The sequence below is a fragment of the Lagenorhynchus albirostris genome, chromosome 1 (assembly GCF_949774975.1).
Source record: "Lagenorhynchus albirostris chromosome 1, mLagAlb1.1, whole genome shotgun sequence".
NCBI lineage: Eukaryota > Metazoa > Chordata > Mammalia > Artiodactyla > Delphinidae > Lagenorhynchus > Lagenorhynchus albirostris.
The window spans coordinates 130,015,463-130,032,892 of NC_083095.1; the positions used below are offsets into that span (position 1 = coordinate 130,015,463).

A 17,430-nucleotide genomic window follows, 5' to 3' on the forward strand; every position below is an offset into this window, starting at 1 on the left:
AGTTATCTTTTCAGGCTTACTCCCTAATTCTTTTTTGGTTGCACCGGGTCTTAGTTGCAGCAGGCAGGCTCCTTAGTTGTGGCTCGTGGGCTCCTTAGTTGCGGCATGTGGGCTCCTTAGTTGAAGCTTGTGGACTCCTTAGTTGTGGCATACGAACTCTTAGTTGCGGCATGCATGTGGGATCTAGTTCCCTGGCTAGGGATCGAATCCAGACCCCCTACTGTGAGAGCGTGGAGTCTTAACCACTGCGCCACAGGGGAAGTCCCTCCCTAATTCTTAACAACTTTCCCTAACTCTAGACATACATTTCTTGCAATAACTGGCCTTGTCCTATATCTATCCAATCCTAGTCTACACATAGACTTTAAAAAAAAAAATTGCCTGGATATTTACACAGGTGGTTTTCTATGGTCAGATAATTAGAAAAACTAAAGCCCTGAGGGAACTTTCAATAGATCTGATGGGACTTCCCTGGTGGTCCAGTGGTTAAGACTGTGCTTCCAATGCAGGGGGCTCAGGTTCAATCCCGGGTCGGGGAACTAAGATCCTGCATGCCACGCAGCATGGCCAAAAAATTTTAAAAAACAAAACAGATCTGAGCAAAACGAGTGACAGTGGGAAGGGGGGATATGGGTCAAATGCAGTAATGTTTCAGATAACAAAATGACAGAACTCAGCAACTAACTGGGTGAAGTAGGGATGGGGTCAAGGGAAAGAAGAGAGAAAAAGGTGTACCAGTCTGGTTTCCTGAGGGAATCATGGTGCCATTAAGTGAATACAAAAGGAAGAGCCAGTTTTGGAAAAAAGATAATGAGCTCTGAGACATGCTGCTTTGGAAGAGGCGGAAGAACAGCGGAGTTGGAATGTCCAGCAGAGCCAAGGAAATACAGGCTGGGAGCTCAAAAGAGAGCCCTGGGCATCGTCTGCTCAAAGATGACAGTTGAGATCATATGAAATAGTCAAGGGAAAAAGGAAGGAAGGTTAAAAATTAGGGGGAAAGAGGACTTTGGTGAGAGAGAAGTTTGTGAGAGACAAAAGGAGCACAGAGGAGGGATGGCAGCTAGTAGAGTAGGCTGAGCTCAGAGATGTAGATTAGGATAAAGGGCTTACCAGATAATTTGACTTGCCTCTTATCTTTAAATGCAGGTCTGTCATAAGACCTCACACTGTCACAATATGTTGATTTTATCTCCATGACATGCCTTTTGCTTGCAAGGAATAGGGACTCATGTTATTTCAGGGAAAAGGAGGTCTACTGAAGTGATACACGTAACAACCCAAAAAAACAGAAAACCAGACCTCAGAAAGAGCAGAAATCAAGGGTCTGACTACTCATGACTTTTCTGTTCCTCTCTGAATATCTGCTTCTCTGGTCAGTTTTCCTCTTTGCTTGTCAGTTACTTGAACTTCCTTATAATATCTATTCCCTCATGACTTGACATTCATTGCACAAGACCCAAAATTTTCCATGACTTTCTAGCCCCAGGGTCTTCTTATTCTCCTATCTATGCCTCTGGAGACACCACTATCTTCCAAAGCTCTGTGCAAATCAAGATTCTATTAATTTTGGCCGTGCTGTGAGGCATACGGGTTCTTAGTTCCCTGACCAGTGATCAAACCCGGGAACCTGGGGCCCCGGCAGTGAGAGAGCTTAATCCTAACCAATGGACCACCAGGGAATTCCCAAATCAAGATTCTCTTGATCTCCCCAGAAGAACAAAAGAATAGTGCGCATGTTCCATAATTTAACCAATTCCCTATGATGCACATTTAGGTTGCTTCCAAGTTTTCTCAGTTGTAAACAATGCTACAATGACCATTGTAGAGGGTACTGGTTGCCATGCCAACATCTGTTTTCATCCTTTCTCACCAAGAATACTTGGCTTTTCATTTGGAAATTTCATCGACATTGGTAGCTTGGATGAGACTGAGATAGCCCCAGGCCCTCCCTGGTTTAAGCCACGTAATCAGGGCTACTTCCCCCACCCCCTCACTATAAACACCTGGAACCATGGGGTAAGATTTTACATTCCCACCAATAATGTGTAAAAATGCCCATTTCATTACTCTCTTCCAACATTAGTATTTATCTTTTTATTGCTACTGTTGATGCCTTGAAATTAATTTTTTAGATGTATCTAATAAAATTGACAGATAAGCTCTAGCAAGATAGAAACAGGATACATGACTTCCACATCATTACAGAAAAAGAAGCTGGATCATTCTGGAAAAATAAAAGGTACAGGAGGAAGTAACATGAATATATAATTAACCAAAAATACAAAGAATAAGAGGGTAGAAATAAGCCCAATCTATCTAAACTATCACCCTATATGTAAATAGGTTAGATCCCCCCATTAAAAGACGAAGACTCTCAAATTGAGCAAAGAACAGTCTAAATGTTGTTGATAAGAGACATTTTAAGTGAAACCAAAATGATGACACTAAAAGAATCGTCTGAGATGTACCAGAAAAATGCAAACAAAAAAGAGAGCGAGGAAGGCATTTATTAACATGTGAAAAAACCCAAGACACACAGAGGTTAAATGGAACAAAGAAGAATATTTTTAATGATAAAAGGTACAATTCACAAAGAAGAGAGACATCATAAACCATTAGACACCTAACAAATATATATATATAAAGCAAAAACCAGAAGAAATATAAGGGAAAAGAAAAAATTATAATCATAGTGAGACATTTAACATTTCTCTGAGAATATTTTATCAAGTGCAGAGAAAATAAGAATAGGGACATCTTGAATGATATCATTAATAACTTAATTATAATAGGTTTAGAAACTTATATCCCCCAGAAATACATTTAAAATTTTGTGTCTCATAAGTTGTTATTAAATGTCCACAGGACATTTAGAAAAACTGGCAAAAAGGTAAACATTACTTTTTTGAATTCTTATAGGACATGTTCTTTGACCATAATGTATCAAAATTAAGGGGGAGAAACAAATCTAAACATGTAGATATACTTTTAAAATTCTAAGTACTTCTTGGGCCAACTATAAAAACAAATACTCCTAGAAGTATATCAGAAGATTAATATATCCTGTCCAAACATATTTTACTACAGGAATGCAAAACTAGTTAAACAATATGAAACATATTAAGGCAACGTTTATGTTAAATAGGTTAAAAAGAAAGACCATATTCTAGAGGTTCAGAAGGAATTTGATACAGCTATTCTAAATTAGAAATCTTGATGAAATAGAAATAGAATGAAACTTTTTTAACATGAAAATGAATGTACATATGAAACAAAAAGCAATAGAGTTCATTCCACTAAAGTCAAGAGTAAGATAAGCATGCCCACTATCCTTAATAAAACTGTCTAATCAGGGCTTCCCTGGTGGCGCAGCGGTTAAGACTCTGCCTGCCAATGCAGGGGACATGGTTTTGGGCCCTGGTCCGGGAAGATCCCCCATGCTGCGGAGCAACTAAGCCCGTGTGCCACAATTACTGAGCCTACACTCTAGAGCCTGCGAGCCACAACTACGACTAGAGACCATGCTCTGCAGCAAGAGAAGCCACCGCAATGAGAAGCCCACGCACCGCAACGAAGAGTGGCCCCCATTCACTGCAACTAAAGAGAGCCTGTATGCAGCAACGAAGATGCAACGAAGACCCAACGCAACCAAAATAAATAATTAATTTTTTTAAAAAAGTGAGTTAATGTATGTAAAGCACCTAGCACAGTTCCTAGTAGATAAGGTTATATAAATAAGCTATAACAATAAAATATTGACTTTATAGATTCCTAGAGGTGAAATTACCAAGACAAAAGATACATTTTTAAGATTCTTCACTTAAAAAAAGATTCTCGATATATGTATCTAATTTTTTTAACTCTTTGTTAAAGTATAGCATAAATATAGAACTCTGGTAATCAGTGCCCAGATCAAGAAATAGAACATCTCCAACACCCCAAAAGTCCCTTGCATGTCCCCTCCTAGTCCTTAGTCATTTTCCTCCCAAGGGTATTTCTGACTTCTGACCACACTGATTTGCCAGGTTTGCCCTTCATTTGAGTGGAATCATACATATGTACTCTTTTGTGTCTGGCTTCTTTTGCTCAGCATTACGTTTATGAGATTTATCCATACTTCATGTGCTTGTAGATTACTCATATTGCTGTATAGTATTTCCTTGTATGAATGTACCACAATTTTCCATTCTTCTGCTGCTGGGCAACTGGGTAGTTCCCAGTTTGGGGCTATTATAAAAAGTGTTGCTGGGAGCACTATACATGTCTTTTGGTGGACATAAGGACACTTTTCTTTTGCGTACCTACGTACATTGAAAAGGGCATGTGTTTATTCAGCTCCAGCAGATACTGTCAAGTAGTTTTTCAATGTGATTCTACCAATTTACACTACCAAAAGAAGCGTATGAGAGTTCCAGTTGCTCCACATACTTTCCAATACTTTTTCATTTGAGCCATTCTGATGGAAGTGTAGTGATATTGCATTGTGGTTTTAATTTGCATTTCCCTGATGACTAATGAAATTGAGCACCTTTTTATATGTTTATTGCCCATTTTGATGTCTCGCAAAGCATTAATTAAGGACTTCGCTCATTCTCCTAGTAGGTTGTTTTCTTTCCTATTGATTTGTAAGAGTTCTTAATATATTCTTGCTACAAGCCCTTTGTTAGATATAAACGTTGCAGTATCTTACCCCACTCTGTGGATTGTCTTTCTACTCTCTCAATGGTATCTCCGGTGAACAGAAGTTCTTAAGTTCAGCATAATTCAATTTATCAAAATTTTCCTTTCTGGTTAATGCTTTTTCATGTCCTGTTTAAATAAGGCTTTGATAGCTAGCCTTTCTTCCTTCCTTCCTTCCTTCCTTCCTTCCTTCCTTCCTTCCTTCCTTCCTTCCTTCCTTTCTTGGCTGTGTTGGGTCTTAGTTGCGGCATGTGGACTCTTCGTTGCAGTGCATGGGCTTCTCTCTAGTTGTGGCATGCAGGTTTTCTCTCTCTGGTTGTGGTGTGCAGGTTCCAGAGCACGTGGGCTCTGTAGTTTGCAGCACGTGGGCTCTCTCGTTGAGGCATTGGGGCTCAGTAGTTGTGGCGCGCAGGCTTAGTTGCCCCACAGCATGGGGGATCTTAGTTCCCCAACCAGGGATCTAACCCGTGTCCCCTGCATTGGAAGGCGGATTCTTTACCACTGGACCGCCAGGGAAGTCCCTTGTGTCCTGTTTAAAAAAAGAAAATATCTTGGTCTACTTCAAGATCACAAAGATGTTGCATTACGTTTTTTCTAACCAAAATTGCTTTTTTTTTTCAGTACCATAAAATTATTTTAATATCTTTTTCTCTATGACTGAGTATACAAAGATAATGGAAGTAATGTATTTTTCTGCTATCAAGATGGGTAGAATATATCAAAATCCACCTATTGAATTTTCTTTAAATAGTCCTCCAAAGCATCCTGAAGAAAGGCAGGAAGTTTTCACTTTCACTTTGTGGAAGGACCTAGCATGCTTTAAGTACAAATATGCCCGGCTAGTAATGACGTATATTATGTCTCTCACATTTTTATCATTGGTTCTTCTGTAGAAAACCCTCTTGTGAAACACCATGTGCTGTATTTGTCAAACACACAAATATCTGAGGGAAGGAACACCGTTTTTCGGCCACTATGATAGGACATTGCTCTCACGTATATGACAATTCCTTGTGCTTTTCCAGGGTGACTTGTGGCATGACCTGCACCAAGATCCTTTATACCCAGTACTTCTAGTCTTAAATAAGGAAGAGAGCTCTGTGTGTTTTCTGCATAACTGTACAGTTTCTGTGTATTATGATATGCAGTGTCATCCAAACTTTTTTCTCCTTCATCAATGATTTGGAGAAGCCAATTTTGGTCAGATTATGTCTTTTGACAGCAGCTTCCCATCGACTTTTTCTTCTCAGTCCCTCATGTGGGGCCCTGGCTTTCCATCTTACTGGGGCTCTGTGAAGTCAGTCTGGGGCCCCTGCTCTGCTGGTGTGCAGACCTGCTGCAGTTCAATATCCACAGGCTGATGGGGCGGATTATCACAGTATATTTAGTCCACAGTTTTTTTTTCAAAACTGCATTCACATCAGTCCAATTGTTTTCTCAGAGGCCGAGTCTTTAATCAGCCTGAGCCAGTTCCACATCGAAGGCCCTCAATGCAAGAGCAGAGCTTTGGGATTCTGCAGGGAGCAGCAGGGAACATAAATAGCCATCATGATATTGTTTCTGCAGCATCTCCACACAGTATCATTCTGTGCTCAAAGCACTCGGTCCACTGTCCACAGCCATGCTTCCCCTGGGGCACCGCCGGCCTGGAAGCAGAGGTGGTGGCACAGACTGGGGACCCCAAATTGCTTTTTAAAGTAGGTGAATCACAATATACACAGCCATAAGATGCGAATAAATGCTTGTTTTGTCATATGCATCCCAGGCCCTAGCAAGTTCCAAGCTGGCCTGAACATCTGCCTTTTTGGTAGTGCTGAAATAGGCCTCGAAATAGGCCTGGGAGTTGAATGGTGCCTGACCTATTCCTTTAATAGCCAGAGGGTTGCATCATTTGCCAAATCAGACACTGTTCACAAAATGACCTCCTTACATCAGTATCATCTCTTTGGTAATGTGCTTGTTTAGTGCTGCTACTAGAGGGGTGAGGGGTGACGCATCCTTTCCATTAACACGAGTATTTCATCTATCTCACGGTGGCCTGTGCCAAGGCCATGCTCGAGCAATCTTGGAAAGACAGTTAAAACATAATAATAATAGATAGTATTTAGCAAGCACGTATTAATTGCTCACCATTGATAGTATATTTATCAATAATATCAATATCCATCAATAATAATATTTATTGTGCAGTTATGAAGGCACTGTGCTAAGAGCGTTATGTGTGTTATCTCATTTCATCTTCACATTAATTCTATGAGACAGGAATGATTATTATCCCAGTTTTAGAAATGAGGGAACTGAAGTTCAGTGAGGTTAAGGAAATTTCCCAAAGGAACTTGGCCAGTAAGTGTCAGAACTAAGTAAGTGCTCAACCAGGATGGAAACACAGGCCTGTCTATTCACAGCCTATGTTAGCTCTCTAGCCATACACGTGTATCTAACAGATATGCCGTACAAGTCAGTTTGATGCAGCTGCAAAAGTCTTTCTTATAATCATGCCAGTAGGGCTAGAGTATCCCAGCAATTAAAACTTCACAATATAATTGCATAGCATGGCATAAGACTCTTTGTGATCTAGCCCGTACCTCTATACACAACCCTCAATCCTCATCTTTGATCTTGCACCCAGTAGAACCACCCTGCTTCTAGTGCCCTGAGAACTTCATGGTGTTCATGGCTTTCTGCCTTGAGACATACTATTCTCTTTGTTTCACATTCCCTTCCACTTGTTTATTTGTCAAATTCCTTTAAAATCCAGCTAAGACATTGTCTTTTCCAGTAAACCTTCCCTAATTTCCCTCTGACAGTGCTAAACGTTCTGTTCTCTGTATCAACCTCTTCACTTCCACACAGAACCCAACTCTGCTGCATTATCTTGAGGGGTACCCTTCCGCACGTTGGCTGGTAGCCCCCTGGGATAGGGATACTGGCATTTTTACAGGCCCTGTGTCAGCAGTGGCCTTGGCAGAGGCTGTACCCTTGAATGGCTTCATGGGTAGAGGGTATTGAAGAGGGGGAACCAGAGCAAAAAAGGAAAACAAAGGTGGATGCCGAATGAAGGCCTATGGCTGACAGACTGGTTCTTCCAACTATGAGACACACCTGGGGTCTTCCACTTAAAATTGGGGCAAGAACATGAATTCTGGGCTGCTGAGATATATCTATGTACATAAACATATTTATATTTATATATCTTGGTAGATTAAGATCATATAATCTTAAATTACAACCACAAACTATTGAGTCCTGGAGACATCAGAGTTATCCTTTTTTATTTGCTTTTAGGGAACTATGTCTTATTTATCTTTATGTCCCAGGACCTATCACAAAGCCTGACTGACACACAGCAACTGGTGACAAAATATTTGTGGATTTATTTAATAAAGGAGTCAGGAGGAGTCCGAGAAGGAGGGTGAAGAGCATCACACATACATGCACATGCTTAGAACGTGATGATTTCTTCCTGGTCTGACCAGACCCAGAGTATGAAGCAGAAATGGGATCCACAGATCCCAGTTTCCAACCCCTTTGGATTCTGTCCGTGTGTATGAGGACATGCTGAGACAAGTTCCGTGGCAGTTAGAACGTGAACTGGCTGCCAAGATGGAGAGGAAGGAGCAATTAACCTTTACCTTCTACTGTCCCAAGGTTCCCAAAGTCAAGGGGTACCGGAAATACCAAAGGGTGAGGAGGTACCCAATTGTAGTTCAAATGGGAAGAAGAGGACTTGTTTAAAGGCGGGTCTAGACAGAGTGTCCTAAAGATAGGGAAAAGATGACCCAGAAATGTTTGTTTTTTATAGAAGGGGTAGGGAAAGCTATCCACCAATCGAACCCACGTGGGGGTACTTGAGGCAGAAAAGAGCAGGAGACCCTGGGGGTCAAGGGTTATCTTTTTGGGTAGGCAATATCTCCCTCATCCCTCATCCTTGTAGGCTACCCTCCCCACCAACCAACATCCGGGTGCCTCGATGCCACCCCAGAGGATGCAGCAGCACGTGGACCAGACACACGCCTACATCCGAATGTTCTGTGGCAGCCTCTGTGGTTTTAGCCTCCTAACGCTGATCTGCATGTCCCCACTGAACTGGGTGCAGTTCCTGGTGATCAACGATGGCCTTGAGCTCTACGCAGGACTCTGGATCTCATGCCACCATGAGCTGTGCTGGGGCCACACAGCCAAGCCACCCTGTGAGTGCCACTAAATTGAATGCCACAGGCCCCACAGTTCCAGAGTTTTCTGCCACAATGGCCCTTCATCTTTCTTCCTCCAAGATCTTTTGCCCCTCACCTCTCCAAGTCTAGGAGGGATCTCGGCCAGACTGTGAACATGGCCGTTCTTCTCTTTGGTGTCCTTGGTGTACCCTTTCTCCCTCCTACCCCAGGTTGTTTCCTCTCCCAAATTATGAGTTGATAGTCTCTTTACCCTCTGGGAAGAACTCGTTTGTCATTTATGATCTGTTCCTGTGATGCAAAGAGATTGTTGTGGTTCGAATGTGGTTCGCAGAAACAGAAGTGATTGATCATAGCTGGGAGATAGAGCAAAGTGTCTCAACCTCCATCAGATTTAACTTTCAAGGTCAGTTTGTTCTTACGCTAGCAACAGAAGAGAAGTTAAATGCATGTCAGATATGTAGTATAACAAATGCCAGCTATTTAGAGACTAAATTGTCAATTTTATGTGAATTTAAGTAAATCTGAAGTTGCAACACATAATATTTAAAATTAAATGTCTGGGGCTAGAAGATACCATATGCATGAGGTTTTTCAACCAGAACTAAGACTTACAGGAAAGCTAAAACTACACTAAAGAGTTTCCCCAACATCCGCAAGAGAAACATTTACACAAAGAACAGGTATTGCGAAAGAAAACATACATGAGTAAAGTGTTTATTTCACTTCTTAGATAAACAGGAGTCCCAGATTTGGGGGGAGGGGGGACCTAGGCCCAACCCTGAAGTGGAGCATCACTTATTTGGCGTGGGCTCACGCTTTGTATTTGGAACTAAGGAGCGGGATCGTAAAGCGAGATCTTCGGAATAAACTAAACTCAAAGGCAGACAGAGAATTCACCTGCATCTTCAACTGAAAATAAAAACTAGAGAAAATAATTGCAACAAATATGAAAGATAAAAGGTTAATGGCCTTAATATATATATATATATTATATAAAAATTATTATTACAAAAAAGACAAATACCCCAATAAATAAATTTTTTGTAAACAATTCACAAAACAGAAACTACAGATATCTAATAAACATGGGAAAAATGACTTTAACCTCAGTCAGCCATTAAAGAATGGCAAATCAAATGAACGATGAGATAGGATTTTTCAGCCATGACATTAAAAGAGATCTGTAAATGATAATACACAATGCTGGACACTCCCATACACACTGAGGACACATAAATAGGAACAACCAAAGCAATATGATTATGTGCATTCAGAGATTTACACTCACTAATTCCATTTCTAGAGAAATGGAGTGAGAGATATAGGCATAAAAATTAAGCTGCAATTATATTTATGTAACCCAGGCTAAACCTCAGGCCTTGAGATTATTATTTAAGTCTTTCATGAGTCAGAATCTTGAAATGTTGTCACTTAAAGCAGTTTATTTCTTGGAGCCTTAAATTCACCTATGAGGCCAACTGTTAATCATTTGGAGAATGTCAACTAAGTGAGTCCTTAAGTACACAATTGTAAGTCAAGTATCCACCCTGTTTCCAGTGTTAACTAGTCCTAATTCTAGGGTCAGTTATCAGTCCGCAATACAGATCTCATAAGGAACTCCCCAAATATAATCAGTATGTCCAGGCCTCATCAGCCTGTAACAATAATATGTTATTATTGCCCAAATAGATTATTGCCCAAGTTCAAGAACTTCAAACTTTTACCTACTGGATTGCAAGAATTTAGCCCCCTCTCCCATGGAGTCCCCAGTCATTTCTTTTCTTTTTTTTTTTTTATAGATTTATTTATTGGCTGCATTGGGTCTTCATTCCTGTGCGGGGGCTTTCTCTATTTTCAGAGAGCGGGGCCTACTGTTTGTTGTGGTGCGCGGGCTTCTCACTGTGGTGGCTTCTCTTGTTGCGGAGCATGGCCTCTAGGCGCACGGGCTTCAGTAGTTGGAGCACGCAGGCTCAGTAGCTGTGGCACAAGGGCTTAGTTGCTCTGTGGCATGTGGGATCTTCCCGGACCAGGGCTTGAACCTGTGTCCCTGTCCCCTGCATTGGCAGGTGGATCCTTAACCACTGTGCCACCAGGGAAGCCCCCCAGTCATTTCTGAGACTTTCACTGGGGCTATCTCAAGTGGGCTCAAGTACATGTGTGCTCATGTTCCTCTGTCCTGGACTTACTTCAGGCCATTGTTCCTCTGCCTCTGTCTTCCCCTGGTTCTAGATAACTGATAGCCTCTGTGCCGTAGCTATTGGTAATGGGATGAAGAAAGGATGGGAGTAAAGGACACCATCCTTCACTTTTACTACTAGGTCACAGCATGGAACAGACCTTTCTGCTAATTTCCCCCATAGCATAGGTGAGATCAGACCATAATGTAAAAGAATGTGTTGCCACAGAGAGTAACTTGAACTGTCTTTTTTGCAGAGGGTGGGGAAGAAAGCATAGGTCTTTGGTCCAGAGCCAGGACCCCAGGAACCATCACACAATAAACACCCACAGGCTGTGTAGGGATGATTTATTCTGATGTACCAGCTGGTTACAAGGGAATCTAAATACTAAGAAGATTTCAAAGCTTCCTCTCCAGGGTTCTGGGTATCCATCCAGGATCTTTTCTATTCTTACTGAGACATACAAGTAAGGCCTTTTATTAATGGGTAAGCTGCTATAAAGATTGCTGTTTAAAAGCTGAAACAGGATTTGCTCTTACAGGAGGTAGAGGCTTGAATTCACCTTTCAGACCTTTGTTTTGTTTTGTTACATGAATTTTAAATGACTATGAAGTTAGCCAAATGCAGCTGTTTTAGACTCTGAAGGTAAGTGTTTAGTTAGTCTGGTTAGATAATTTTTTGCATATCATTATGACTGGTAGACTTGGTTCCTTTGAGGCGTTAGACTGTACTGTGCTGCAGATATTTAGTTGTTCCTGTGGACTTGTGAGTGATCTTGTTTATGGGGTTTTCAGGAAGTGAGCAGCTAAGACTGAGAAGATTGTAAGAAGAACGTGAAGGTCCATTCTTCCCCTCATGATAGAAGAAAGACTGGACTGTAACATATCTTAGACAGGAGTTGGACTGGATATCTTAGTACTCTTTTGTTTTCTAAATATCAGAACCCATTTGAAATAGCATAAGCTAAAGAGCGAACTTCTTTATAATGACTCAGAAGCATCTCATAGACTCCCAAAGGCAGGAAGTTTTCTGGACCTCAGGGAATTCCAGAAGAGGCTGTGATCTCAGGCAAAGAAAATCAAGCCAGACAGTCACTCAGTCTCTCCAGAGCTCCTTTGTCACTCAACTTTGTTTATGCTTTATTTTATCTCTACAGCTCAGCTTTTCCTGTTTATTAGTATGTAAGTGCCTGAAAAAGGGGCTATACCAGGCTAGCTTTATATCTTCTTGGTTCAAGCAAGCAAAAGAGGAAATTAGCATCAGTCAGTCCCAAATCCAGATATCCAAGGATCAGAGTTAAATTGGTACCCTTCCTTGGTCCTACTAGCTATAGTCAAGGGATCTATAGGCAAGGATCCAGGGCTCTAGACAGTGACTGCTAAGGCCCATGGGGGACTGGGGGCTCAATACTGCAAAAGATGCCTATCACACTGGGCTTCATGCAGCTCAGTCTAGGCTGATGGTTCTGACTGGCTAATTCTGAATGACCCAGTTTTCAGAAAACGTGCTGCCCTTGGGTTATCGTGTTTTAATGTGGCTAACTTGTTGGGGCCACATAGCACCTGACCTCTGTGGGTAGGAGTGTGGTTTCTCTTAATGGAAATTACTGTTATCGATTGTGTTAGCCAGTGATGTGTTCTAGAGAACAAAATAAAACTTAAGAGGCAGTTTGTCAACTGGGATAAGCTTGGTACTCTTCTCTCTGGGTTACTTGGAAGATGGACTTGGATTCTTAGACATTGAAGTGCTTAGAGAACTTTCAGTGGTAGGGATGACCTGGCCCTTGTTACACTGAGACAGAAAATAAGCTAGACCAGGAGGCACCCTATAAAGCAGCGGTCCCCAACCTTTTTGACATCAGAGACCGGTTTCGTGGAAGACAATTTTTCGAGGGGGGGAATGGTTCAGGCGGTAACGTGAGCGATGGGCAGTGGCAGATGAAGCTTCGCTTGCTCGTCTGCTGCTCACCACCTGCTGTGTGGCCTGGTTCCTAACAGGTGCCCGGGGGTTGGGGACCCCTGCTATAAAGGATATTGAAGATAGTGGCGGATCCGTGGTATCTCAGAAACATACATCTACGTGTAATTGTAAGTTACTCTATTTCTTAAATCTGTAAAACATTGCTGGGGAAGTCAAGGGAAGGATCTATTCCATGTTAGGGATATGGTAGCCAAAAGTATGGGCTGGCATGCTCCCTCTTCTGCTAAAGAGAGCGGAGCTCTGGAGCCAAGAGATAAGAGAGAGAAGGAGTGTTGTGGCACTAGGGTAAGGGCATTGGAGCAAAATAACTTTAGCAGACCTGTCCTCAAACACATGTGAGACGGGACCTTGAGAGACTCTCAGGAAAAAAAAGGAGATATTTGTGGGGTGTTAAATTCCTGCAGTCCAGTAAATTGGGTCTTGAAATCATTACAGTATGGGAGTTCAGGTAAATATGACTTCATTTGATAGTCACAGGCTGACAGGGACTGTACACGCCAGATACATTTGAAAGAGAAAAAACAAATAGAAACAAACTCCAACAACGATAAAATCATTAAGCAAAGTGTGTTGATATGATAGACTATCTTGTAGCTATTAAATATGATGTTTACAGCAGGTGATCTGGGGAAAATCTTACCATATAGTCCTCTTAAAAATCACGAAATTCAGTATCATATCCACTGTGTACAGAGGATAGAAAAATACCAGAAAGAAGCCAAATAAAATGCTAACAACGGTTGTCTTTGGATAGTGGGACTGTGGCTGATATTCCTGCTGCTTCTTGGTACTTTTCTAGTCTCTCCAATGCTTATATTGAACATGTATTACTTTTAGAATTAGAATTAGGAGCAAGAAAAAGGTTAAATTTGTGTTGTGATGTTAGAGTCACACCTCTTATAAGCTAGTTTACATCTAAGTTAATGTGTTAATGTACCCAGAACTATTTGTATAGTACCTTTAGTTCTACAGTGAAGGTTTTGCCTTCATAGTGAAAAATTCCAAGTATCAATGAAGAGCTGGGAAAGAAGATCCTTATTTGTGCCCCGGATGCCACATAGCAAGCTCAGCTTCATCCTCTTTCGTCTTCACTCCCTTCTCTAAGACTCTGTCTGGCTTTCTTAAGGAGAGGTCCCCCACTGGACTAACCAGACCTTTCCTTTCTCCATCTCCTTGGCAGATTACCTCCAATATTCCAGGGCCTTCTTCCTCATCTCTGTCCTCACCATACTTGTTGCTCTTGGCTGGCTCTTCAGAGCTTGCCTCCCTAGAAGAGGAAGAATGACTCCTAACTTGGATCTGAAGGTATCCATGCTCAGCTTCATCTCAGGTACAGACCTAGATGGCAGGGTAATACTATGGTAAAATTGTTGAGGGAACATAGTTCCTCTGTGTGGGCTTTCATCCTCTTTTTCTTGTCCCTTTTCTCTTCTTCATTATTACATCAAGTTGCCAGCTACCTGCCTTGTCTTATTGTATAAAACATCCATTAGTGGGTTTCCATGGTGGTGCAGTGGTTGAGAGTCCACCTGCCGATGCAGGGGACACGGGTTCGTGCCCCGGGCCGGGAAGATCCCACATGCCGCGGAGCAGCTGGGCCCGTGAGCCATGGCCGCTGAGCCTGCGCGTCCGGAGCCTGTGCTCCGCAACGGGAGAGGCCACAACAGTGAGAGGCCCGCGTACTGCAAAAAAACAAAACAAAACAAAACAAAAAAACATCCATTAGTTAACTTATGCCAGGCTCCTTCTCTCTCCCACCTTGGTCAGTCCTTGAATTCTTATCTTCTTGATCCTTTCTATACAATATGGTGTCTGGAAGTAGACGAAGAGTTGGGGTGGCTGTTGAGGCAGATTGAAGACACTAAGGGATATGACGTATTTTCTTCTGCTCCTAGCCTCCTGCTTGCTCCTCTGCCTCATCCTATTTCTGGCACAGGTTCACTGGCATTCTAGAGATGCCATGGAATCAGATCTCCTATGGACCTATCATATTAATTGGGGGAGTGACTTCTTATACATGTTTGCTGGTGAGTCAGTCCCCTCCCTGCTTTATGCTAGAAGGATAGAAGGGGAAATCGCTTCTTGGAAGGGACGTGGAATCTAAGAGAAATAGAAACACTAACTGTTCCTGTTAAGAACACTTATACATCTAGAAGCAGAGTGGTATGGTAAAGAAAGCACAGATTGGGAATTCCCTGGCGGTCCAGTGGTTAAGACTCTGTGCTTCCACTGAAGGGGGTGCGGGTTGGATCACAGGTTGGGGAACTAAGATCCCGCATGCCGCGTGACGTGGCCAAAAAGCATGGATTTTGGAGTCTGAACAGTTAGAATTAGTAAACTGTTCTACCACTAACCGAGGCACAGACAGGTTGAGTAACTTGCTTAAGACAATACAGAAAGTAGTGAAACTATGATTTACATCCAGGAGGTTCTAGCTTTGTTCCAACCATGTAAGAAGTACAATAATGAAATGGAAGCACAGAAGGATAATGGAAGCCTGCTGGGGGAAGGAGGGTTGGCTTCACTGAAAAGAGGCATTTTGAGCTGAGTATTTAAAGGATGAGTTAGAATTTTAAAAGCCAAAAGGCCATCTGTCTCTTGAAACTCACCTCGAATTCTTCTCTCCCCCTAGGGATTATCTCCTTCCTCAACCACATAACTTCCAGATCTCCTCCCCTTGATCAAAATGTCACTGCAGTTCCCATAGACAAGTCAAGGCTGGGGATTGGTCCAGTGACTACAGTACCGCCTGCTGAAGATGCTGAGTCAGGGTTTCAGACAGAATCTACAAGTGAGAAAGAGAAAAAACTATCAAGTACAGAACTGTGATGGTGATAGGATAACCCAACTACTTCCTGTCTTAAAACAGGGGAGGAGAAGCTAACTGAGTAGGGAATGATTGTGCAGATTCGAGGAAACTCTCCTAATACCATGGCCATATTGCTGAAGGAGAGAGCATTAAAGCTGATGAAATGTCCTTGGTGTATGTTGCATCTAAAATATGTATGGTAGTCATAAAGAAAATAATGAAAACTCACCCGAGAAAAAGTTTCGAAAAGAAAACATCAGTGTTTAGGGTCATGAATGAAAGAAACTAGCAATAGATGCAGTGCGTGGATCAGAGCTCTCTTTGGGCATCAGGGGTTTCATAGACCAGAATGGTCAATGTAGAAAAATGTCACCAAATTTTGTTTGAAGTTTTCTTTATCGTGTGTGGCTTTGGGAATACCCAGGATGGAAGGCATCTGAATAATATTGTTGAATCTAATTGGCGATCATTACCAGAAATGGAATGAACAACAATGGAGATAATACCTACCACCCAAAGGAGGTGAGAGGTGCTGGGTAGATTCTGGGGAATCCATGACATCCCACTTCTTATGAAGATTGGTAATTTGAAAACCTTACAGTCTATTAGGTAAACCAACTGCTTCTCCCTAAGCTAGAGGTTATGTTAACCAAGCATCCATAAACTCTCTGAAATTCTATACAAAACTTGTGTATGCTCTTTTCTGTGAAGAGGGCCATACATTCAATCAGATTCTTGATAGACCTATGACTCTTTTGATTCCTTAGATTATGTTTTACTGAGCGAAATGAGGCTAAAGGACTTTCTTCAGCCTAAGTATATACATGGACAAAGTTAAAATTTTTTCCGTGTTTTGTATACTGTTTAAGACTGAGTAAGGGTGGGGGAATTCAGGCAATCACATGGATCTTTTGATGGCTAAAGATCCCTTTTAAACTTAGACCAGATTCCATGCAGAAGGTCCCTGACCTTCATCTTGTCCTTTATTCCTTTAGTAGCTGCCACTACTCTTTTGTTGAGGTCCATTCTTCTTCTCAAGCCTGGCAATGGAATGGACTATAGTGTCCAGTTTCACCCCTTGCTGCTCTTAAAGGTAAGCCCAGGACTTCCCTGGTGGTGCAGTGGTTAAGAATCCACCTGCCAATGCAGGGGACACGGGTCCTATCCCTGGTCCAGGAAGATCCCACATGCCACGGAGCAACTAAGCCCGTGCGCCACAACTACTGAGCCTGCGCTCTAGAGCCCGCGAGCCACAGCTGCTGAGCCTGTGAGCCACAACTACTGAAGCCCGCACGCCTAGAGCCCATGCTCTGCAACAAGAGAAGCCACTGCAATGAGAAGCCCACGCACTGCAACAAAGAGTAGCCCCCGCTCACCATAACTAAAGTCTGCATGCAGCAAAGAAGATCCAACGGAGCCAAAAATTTTAAAGCTAAATTAATTAATTTTAAAAAAAGATAAGCCCTGGGATCCTTTTGTTTTAATTTAGAGAGTCACTGGTAACCTTTGTAGAAAACAAACTTAACAGTTCTTATAATCCTGGTCCCTGGTCAGTCATTCCCAAACATTTCTAGATGATGACCAGAAGACTGTTAGGTTAATACTTCTG

At 42.1% G+C, this 17,430-nt stretch overlaps 1 protein-coding gene and 1 pseudogene across 4 annotated transcripts in view; one reads left to right on the forward strand and one right to left on the reverse strand.

Moving 5' to 3' along the window:
• Positions 1–17,430, forward strand: part of TMEM202 (transmembrane protein 202) — a 58,776-nt gene that overhangs the window by 3,793 nt on the left and 37,553 nt on the right. Inside the window, exons 1-5 of one of the 4 annotated variants that reach the window (XM_060153478.1) lie at positions 8,284–8,364; positions 8,615–8,870; positions 14,193–14,342; positions 14,908–15,039; positions 15,645–16,221. The exons of 1 other annotated variant lie outside the window; for it this stretch is intronic. In XM_060153478.1, coding sequence (XP_060009461.1) covers positions 8,284–8,364; positions 8,615–8,870; positions 14,193–14,342; positions 14,908–15,039; positions 15,645–15,841 — 816 coding nt within the window. In that variant the 3' untranslated portion in view covers positions 15,842–16,221. Of the gene's footprint in view, positions 1–3,372; positions 3,644–8,283; positions 8,365–8,614; positions 8,871–14,192; positions 14,343–14,907; positions 15,040–15,644; positions 16,222–17,430 lie in introns of those variants that run through there. 2 more of the 4 variants (XR_009541375.1, XR_009541373.1) reach the window with 2 other exon arrangements.
• Positions 5,317–6,158, reverse strand: LOC132531808 (NADH dehydrogenase (ubiquinone) complex I, assembly factor 6-like; annotated as a pseudogene).